Source organism: Trachypithecus francoisi, unplaced genomic scaffold, assembly GCF_009764315.1.
Source record: "Trachypithecus francoisi isolate TF-2019V2 unplaced genomic scaffold, Tfra_2.0 Lachesis_group1, whole genome shotgun sequence".
Lineage (NCBI taxonomy): Eukaryota > Metazoa > Chordata > Mammalia > Primates > Cercopithecidae > Trachypithecus > Trachypithecus francoisi.
In genome coordinates this window covers 49,567,752-49,576,989 of record NW_022681454.1, presented here as the reverse complement: position 1 = coordinate 49,576,989, position 9,238 = coordinate 49,567,752, and the positions used below count along the sequence as shown (strand labels likewise).

Genomic DNA, 9,238 nt, shown 5'->3' with positions numbered 1-9,238 from the left:
TGAAACCGGTAGGTTAAGGCTGTAGTGAGCTGTGGTCATGCTACTGTGCTCCAGCCTGGGTGACAAAGTGAGACCCTGTCTGGAAAAAAAAAAAACAAAAAAACCTTTCAGAGGGTCCATGAAGTCAAAACTATCTTTTTTATAATACTGAGATGTTATTTTCCTTTTTTACCCTCATTCTCTCATACATGTGATTTATTATCTTTTTGATGTCGCAACCTGGCCAGGATATAGTCTCCAGTTATTAAGGGGCTATAGTCCTCTAGTTACAATCTAGGTGTTACTGTGAAGTTATTTTATTGATGTGATTAAAGTTGAGTTTAAGTAAAAAGGAGATTATCTTAGATAATCTGGGTGGGTGGATTCAATCAGTCCAAAAGCCTTAAAAGTTGAGCTGAGGTTTCTTTGATGAAATTCCAACTGGACTTTTAGCTTCTTATGCCTTAGAATTTCAGTCAGCTCCATCTGATAGCCTTTCCTGTGAATTTCAGACTTGCCTTGCCTGTCCCCACAATTGCATAAGTGATTCTTTACAGTAAATCTCTTAATACATAATTCCTTCTGTTCTGATTAAGATTTTGACTGATAGAGGCCAGGCGTGGTGGCTCACGCCTGTAATCCCAGCACTTTGAGGGGCCAAGGCAGGTGGATCACTTGAGGTCAGGAGTTTGAGACCAGCTTAGCTGACATGGTGAAACCTCGTCTCTACTAAAAATACAAAAAGTAGCCGGGTGTGGTGGCATGCGCCTGTAATCCTAACTACTCAGGAGGTTGAGGCATGAGAATCATTTCAATCCGGGAGGTAGAGGTTGCAGTGAGTGGACATCATGCCACTGCACACCAGCCTGGGTGACAAAGTGAGATTCCATCTTGGAAAAAAAAAAAAAAAAGATTTTGAAGGATAGAAATTTTGGACAGAATCGTCAGAATGAGTTTTTGGAGTTGGTTTTCTAATCTGATTAAATTTGAAGGCACCGATGCCTCTATTTTCAGAGGTAAAGAGGGCACTGGTAGTCCATGTTATGATATGGTAAGAGATACGCAAGGCATGGCCCCTGGATACTTCTGATAAAATATCTACAGGAGGCAAGGTTCTGGGTGGCGAAGTATTTACTTTGAGTCAAACTACGGAGTATAATGAGATGGGCTGATTGTTCCTAACTTCACTGAGTAGTAGGAAAACAAAAGGATGAGCTCAAGCCTTCAAATTCTCAGGTCATGGCCGGGCGCGGTGGCTCAAGCCTGTAATCCCAGCACTTTGGGAGGCCGAGACGGGTGGATCACAAGGTCAGGAGATCGAGACCATCCTGGCTAATACGGTGAAACCCCGTCTCTACTAAAGAATACAAAAAACTAGCCGGGCGACGAGGCGGGCGCCTGTAGTCCCAGCTACTTGGGAGGCGGAGGCAGGAGAATGGCGTGAACCCGGGAGGCGGAGCTTGCAGTGAGCTGAGATCCGGCCACTGCACTCCAGCCTGGGCGAGAGAGCCAGACTCCGTCTCAAAAAAAAAAAAAAAAAAAAAAAAAAAAAAAAAAATTCTCAGGTCATACTCCACATAAAAAACCTGAAAGCTTCTATGTCTGCCCTGAAATAAACCCTCATCTCCTGTAGCCACAGGGCAAAGATTTCTGAAAACCAACCCCCGAGTCTCCCTCTGCCAACGGCTGAATTAAACACAAAAGTGAGTCCTTGATTGAGAAGGAACATGATCCTGCAATTTGGTATGGGAACAAGGCAGATCTTGATGAAGCTGAGGCTACAGAATCCCTAAGTTCTGATGCATCTCCTTTGCCAGTTGGAGGGGCTTTCCACCACTGCCTGAAGAAGTTAGCCCTCCTATGCCTGAAGAATGTGTCATGGCCTCCCCTGAGGCACTTGCGTTGCTCATTCTCCTCCGGACCTGCCTCCATCACTCCTGTCTGGTTCTAGACTAGAACTAGACTCCAGTCCTAGCACGTCACGAAAGGTGAGGTATACTATACTCCAAAGTATGTCCTAGGAGAAGGTATACTGTACTCCAAAATAACTGCTTTTTTTTTTTTTTTGGAGAGTTTCTCGCTCTGTCGCCCAGGCTGGAGTTCTGTGGTGTGATCTTGGCTCATTGCAACCTCTGCCTTCTGGGTTTAAGAGATTCTCTGCCTCAGCCTCCCAAGTAGCTGGGACAACAGGCATGTGCCACCACGCCCAGCTAATTTTTGTATTTTTAGTAGAGACAGTGTTTCACCTGTTGGTCAGGCTGGTCTCAAACTCCTGACCTCAGGTGATCCACCCGCCTTAGCCTCCCAAAGTGCTGGGATTACAGGGGCAAGCCACTGTACCCAGCCAAAGAACTGCATATTTTTTGCAACGTATGCTGAAAGAAACCTGGAGAATATGTGTGGGAATGACGTGAAGGAAGTGGGAGCATGTTATCCTGGTTCACAAGTAAAACTAGGAGCTTATGTAGGGCAGGTGATCAATGGAGTTTTATCTCAGGTCCATCTTATATTGGGCCCAATGAGTCTTTGAACCCATCCTGTGGTTACTTCCCCAGTCCTGGAATGCAAAATTGGGACAGACATGCTCAGCAACTGGTAGAATCTCCATGGTGGATCCCTGACCTGTGAAGTGAGGGATGTGGATAAGAACAGGAGACAGGTGTGTGTGTATGGGCATTGGGGGAAGCACTGAGATGTGACCAAAGACCCAGAGAAGAAGAAACCCTGCATAAACCAGAAGGCGGGAAAGATTATTTTTTGGCATGTGATGAAATCTGGGTTGGACACAGACTGTGGAATGCTTCCAGATCTAACCTAAAATGTTCAATATTTCATCTTTAACTTCTGGCTATTAGGGAGCATTAAAGTAACTAAATATGGTCTGAGAAGGACTCTGTACTTCTATATTTGAGTTCTCGTGGATGAACTGCAACCTAACTTAATAGGCAGACAAGATTGAAAAATCTAACTTAAGAGTATGTGCCTGGCCGATGCAGTGGCTCATGCCTGTAATCCCAGCACTTTGGGAGGCTGAGGCAGGCAGATCACCTGAGGTCAGGAGTTTGAGACCAGCCTGACCAACATGGTGAAACCCCGTCTCTATCAAAAATACAAAACTTAGCTGGATGTGGTGGCGCCTGCCTGTAATCCCAGCTACCTGGGAGACTGAGGCAGGAGAATCATTGGAACCTGGGAGATGGAGGCTACAGTGAGCCAAGATCATACCACTGCACTCCACCCTGGGCAACAGAGCAAGACACTGTCTCTAAATTCTAACCTAAATTCTGTTCACATTGGCCACAATTTCTGTCAAAGCAGAGGCTTGAAGAAGACTTGAATAACACAATGAGTTAACAGGTAAGGGCAGCTGTTTGGAATCAATTATTTTTGCTTTGATATCCAGACACTTAGCTGGACCTCAATGGTTTTTTTTTTTTCTTTTTAGACAGGGTATTGTTCTGTTGCCCAGGCTGGAGTGCAGTGGGGTACATGTTGTTAGGACCTCCTGAGCTGTCATGAAAAAAAAAAAAAAAAAAAATATATATATATATACACACACACACACACACACAGCCTATAATCCTAGCACTTTGGGAGGCCGAGGCAGGCACTCTCCCCGCTATGGATGTGACCTACGGATATGACCTTATTTGGAAAAATGGTCTTTGCAGACTAATGCAAGAAAAAGATGGAGGGTTTTTGCCCTTGCACCAGGCTGCCTGCTGATCTCTGCATAGAGCTTTGCATATATACAGTATGCTGTATATATGTTTTCTATATAAGTGTGTGTATATAATATATATACACATGTGTGTATATATATGTGTATATATAATGTATATATAATACACCTGTATGTGTGTGCATATATATGTATATACACACCTGTATATACATATACATACACACCTGAATATACATATATGTAGATATCAGCTGTATATATATATATATAATATATACACACACGCAGGTGTGTAAGTGTACCTATACACAGGTGTGTATATATATTCATAGTTACGGGTGTTAGGACTTGGACATATCTTTTGGGTAGGCGTGTATATATATACATGCCTAGATTAATAGGTAAAAAATAGGAGTATGGATAACTTCATTATTGAGCATTGACTATTAGCTACCATTTAATACGTACCCTTCATTTAATACATAGCCAATAACAACCTCTCCAGGTAGATGTTATTATCCTCATTTTACAGAGATGGTAATTATAATGGGTTGAATTGCAGCCTCCCCAAAAGATATGTCCAAGTCCTAACACCCCTAACTATGGATATGATCTTATTTGGAAAAAGGGTCTTTGCAGATTAGGTTTAATTCAGGGAAGAATCTCAAGATTAGATCATCCTGGATGAGGGTGGGCCCTAAATCCAGAATAATGTGTCTTTGTAAAAGAAAAGAAGGGAAGAAGAGACACAGGAAGGCCATGTGAAGACTGAGGTAGAGATGAGTGTGCTGCCACAAACCAAAGAATGCTGGGATCCACCAGAACCTGGAAGATTCTCCTCTACAGTTTTGGAGGGAATGTGGCCTTACAGACCAACACTTTGATTTCACACTTCTGGTCTCCAGAACTGAGAGAATCAATTTCTGTTGTGTTAAGTCCTTAAATTTGTGGTGATTTGTTAAGGCATCCCTAGGAAACAAATACAGTAAGTACAGGGGGTCCTGACTTCAGGGACGGAGTAGGTAGGTTCCTACCTAGGTTTAAGTCTCAAGGAATGGAGGAGGGAGGAGAGGTGAGGTGAGTGAAAGAGAGACAAGGAGAGCGGCAAGTTGGGACCACCCTTCCCTGACTTGAGACAGGGTCAGGATCACCCTACATTTCTTCTCTTCCCTCACCCTCCTCCAGCACTGCAAAGATGAGCCTTTGTTACCCTGGGGAGCCTGTGTTGGCTCTCCTGCGTTTTAGGCAAGAAAAAGATGGAGAGTTTTTGCCCTTGCACCAGGCTGCCTGCTGATCTCTGCATAAAGCTTTGTCATTTACCATGCAGTTTCATGCTCTCAATAACTTTCAACCCTGAAAAAGAACCCATCTTACTGATGAGAAAGGTGAAGCACAGAAGCACTTGCTCAAATTTACATGTGACAAGCTGGTGTCAATCGAAGACTCCAAATTCCATTTTATTACCATTGCACCATACAGCTGTGGAAGAATAATTCTTCCATAACAGTTAAAACAAAACCAAAACCATTTTGTGGAGTTTGTTCATGAGCACCAAAAATCATTGGAGAGTGTGTGCACTCAGCACACGCAACGTTGTGTGTATTATCTCCCTTGTGGGGTAAACTTTGGTACAAGGATTTAGCCTTCCTTAGTCATCTTGGCTTGAGGAATAAAAGGAGAATAAGAGTTTTGCCTGAACATATGGTGTTAAATATGCCAATATAATCTTTGGAGTTTTGCACTAAATATGTATAGTTTTTGGAAGCAAGGACTTTGCGCAGCTTTCGGTAGTTGTGTTTTCCGTGTTTTTCTAAACTAGCCAACCCATACAGAGGTTTAATTTTGAGAAATCAAGCTCCTAACACGTCTTCATTCATAATCTGTTTTTTTTTGTTTGTTTCGTTTTCGTTTTTTGAGACGGAGTCTCGCTCTGTCTCCCAGGCTGGAGTGCAGTGGCACGATTTCGGCTCACTGCAACCTCCGCCTCCCGGGTTCAAGTGATTCTCCTGCTTCAGACTCTTGAGTAGCTGGGACTACAGGCGTGCGACACCACGCGGGGCTAATTTTTTTTGTATTTTTAGTAGAGATGGGGGTTTCGCCATGTTGGCCAGGCTGGTCTTGAACTCCTGACCTCAGGTGATCTGCCCGCCTCACCTCCCAGAGTGCTGGGATTACAGGCGTGATCCACCGCGCCCGGTCCATAACCTGGTTTTAATCATCAAGTTATAATTTTTTCCATTCTTAGTGCGGGAGGGGGCTTGTGACAGCTACCTGGCAGTAAGTACATAAGGCAGATATCTACATTATGTACAGAGGGGCTTCTCACTTTCTTGGTTCCCCACTTCCTCCACACCCTGGGCAGGGACCATTTTCTCTGCAATATTTGCTATCAACGCTGTTTCAATTCAATTTGCTGGCCCTCCCAGTTTTTCCAGCTTGAAACAACACCTGAAAAGTACCTGTAAGATATTTTGGTCGAATTCAGCGGCAATCTGGAAAATCCCTTCTCAAAATCCCTTCTGCTCATTCTTAAAAATAGTTCAGGTCTCTAAGAGAACTGCAATGTAGTAAATAACATACAGGGTTTTTGCCCTTCGTTGCTCTGATAAGGGCTAGCGCGGTAGAAGCGCGGAGCCTGAACACCCAGGAGACACGTGTCAGCTTGGTGAATGAAGGCTTGCGCCGGCCTGGCATTTCTGCTACCTCTAAGCGCGGAGAATATTGGCTGAAAGGTAGGGGAAGGTGTGGTTGGAATCTTCCCCCAGGAAAGGAGTGACAGATAGGTTTCTGTGCTAGGGAGATGGCGGCTCAATGGGTTAGGCGACGCGTCGAGAGAGCTTCCTACTCTCGGGATAAGCAAGATTGGGCCCCACAGCTGTAGGCCATGCGGGGAAGGAGGTGTGGGAGCCTGAAGCGGCGTACACGGCTGCCTGGTGCGCTCTGCATTTTCCTGTCCTTGGAAGCCCTTCCCAAGAGTTCGTTTTACACCCACACAAACAAGACTTAAAGCGTCCCAGAAACGTCAGCAGTTCATTCTGCGGGTGAAGAAAATATTAACATTTTTCAGATGAAAACTCTCCTCCTGAAAGGACCTTTGCTGAGGAGCTGGGGGAGGCGGGGCGCGGGGAAGAACTGAGACCGCCCAGGAGGCTGCGGCGCTCCTGGGCTAAGTCCTGCCAGGGAGCTCCCCCGTTGGGTGACGGAGGAGGTGGGACGAGCGCAGCGCGCAGAAATAGGGCTCCGGACGCCCGAGCGCAGCCAGCCTCCAGCACAGCCTGCGGCCCGGTGCGAGCTCCGCCGGCGACCAGTGTGCCAAAGTGCGGTGCTCCCGCAGGGAACCTGGCTCGGGGAGGGCCTCTGTGAGTCATCTGCTGAGTTGTCGCAATCACCACCCAGAGGAAATCAGGCACCGGGCGGGGCGCGTTCCCGGCTGCGCTCGCGCGCTCTGCCGCGCGGCGGTGTCCCCCAGCTTACCCGCAGCTCCGACCACTGCCTCGCGCTACCCAGGTCTGCGCACGCCACGGTGACTTCAGCCCAGACCTGGGCCGCCTGGGGAGAAGGAGTTAACTGAAAGGGGCGAGGAGGAGCCCGGGGAGGAAGGAAGGATATTGCCGTAATTCTGAAAGTTTTTTTCCTTCCTCTCTTCCCCTCGCAGAGGTGAGTGCCGGGCTCGGCGCTCTGCTCCTGGAGCTCCCGCGGGACTGCCTGGGGACAGGGACTGTTGTGGCGCTCGGCCCTCCACTGCGGACCTCTCCTGAGTGGGTGCGCCGAGTCATGGAGGGCGCAGAGCTGGCCGGGAAGATCCTTTCCACCTGGCTGACGCTGGTTCTCGGCTTCATCCTTCTGCCTTCGGTCTTCGGAGTGTCTCTGGGCATCTCCGAGATCTACATGAAGATCCTGGTGAAAACTTTAGAGGTGAGTGCCTGGAGGGATGCAGCCAGCCCCACGCCGCTGCGGGCTCAGAACCCTGGGGTCCAGCTCTCAAGGTCAGTGGTCGGGGGTCAGGGGTGTGTGTGCGCGCGTGTGCATGCGTGCGTACATTTCTGTTCCTTGCCCGCGACAGTGCGAAAGTCAGCATCTTGGCTTCTTTCGCGGACCTGGAGGGATCTGGGCTGAAACCGCTGGACCACTCTGTTGTTCCTCTGGTCGAAAGCAAAAAATCACTCCATTCCCTGAGCATCGTTATTATTTTACTGATTATAATAACAATGCGACCAACTTTTTGTATCAGAGGATTTGCTTATATCCAGTATGCAGTGCAGTTTCCGCTTCACCCGCTTGTTTTTACAGCCCCAGGTTTCAGAGGTCCTTTTGTGTACTCAGGCATCCTGTTCAGAAAGGCATCATGTTCTTCTTTATGCCCAAGATAAGAGACAAATTGCTGGATGGCAGAAAGAAATCGTATTTTATTTTAGTGGAGTCATGGAAATTTTATCTAACTAACAGCACTTGAAATGCCATTGAAAAGGTATATATTCTTTGACCTCAGGTCTCCCTACCCTTCTGTTTCCAAATTCTGCAAAGAAAAATGTTAGATGGAAGTGGGCCTGGAAGAGAACAACTGCAGCTTACTCTTAGGGTTTTATTAAGTGTCAAAAGGCTAGGTAGGGTAGGGAGGGCAAGTGCTATCCCCCTTTTACAGAGAGGGAAACTGAGAGTCAGAGATCAGTAGTTTGTTTGAATTAACTGTTAGAAGCAGGAGTCTTTTTTTAAAAAAAATTGTATGTATATAATTTATATCTACTTGTTTCAAATATATATATATTTATATGTTGTATATACTTTTTTTTTACATAAGAGACAGCGTCTTGCTATCTTGGCCAGGCTGGTCTTGATCTCCTGGCCTCAAGCAATCTTCCTGCCTTTGCCTCCCAAAGTGCTGGGATTACAGGTGTGAGCCCCACACCTGGCCAGAAACAGGAGTCTTAACTGAGAAGAGTCCCTACAGCCTAGTGGTTAGGAGTAGAGATCCTGGATACAGGTTTGCTTAGGTTTGGTACCAAAATTGTAGCTCTGTTTCTCAAAATGTGACCTTAAGGAGGTCATCTACTCTTGTGCCTCATTTTCTTTATCTATAAAATAGGAATAACAATAACTCCTATTTCCACAGGGTTGTTCAAATAAGTTAAAATGTATCAAGCACCTTAGAAGGCTGCCTGCATCTACTATATGAATGTTTGTTGCTATTAAAAGAATAATATGATTACTGAGATTCTAGCATTCCACAGTGCCTTCTTATAAGTTTGGTTCCCATTTTTGTGACCTTATTTTCTGTCTGCCCTCAGGACGTGGCTTTATCTGCTCTTCTTGCTCAGCTAATTGGGTGGCTCCCAGGTATACATCTCTAACCCACTGGACACTGTCTTGTACCTGCTAGCCTCCTGTATTGCCCTATACTCTTGTTTGTGGCTATTTCTTTGCCTAGTCTTTGAAGTTGTATGTGATTCTTCATTCTCAGTTCTCATGCTTTTAAAGTTCTGTTGTTTCTACTTGAGAGCTATTTCTCGGTTTTGAACTCTTATTGACTTTACATTCTGAGCTTGGTCACATTATGCTGTGAATTTCTTTTTTTTT

General features: G+C 45.9%; 1 protein-coding gene across 4 annotated transcripts in view; it reads left to right on the top strand.

Annotated features, from left to right (window-relative positions):
• Window positions 1-6,796: 6,796 nt before the first annotated feature.
• GPAT3 (glycerol-3-phosphate acyltransferase 3) overlaps window positions 6,797-9,238 on the top strand; it is a 75,150-nt gene continuing 72,708 nt past the window's right edge. For 2 of the 4 annotated variants that reach the window (XM_033214203.1, XM_033214202.1), the window contains exon 1: window positions 7,320-7,579. In XM_033214203.1, the coding sequence (XP_033070094.1) occupies window positions 7,439-7,579 (141 nt within the window). In that variant the 5' untranslated portion in view covers window positions 7,320-7,438. The other 2 variants (XM_033214200.1, XM_033214201.1) reach the window with 2 other exon arrangements.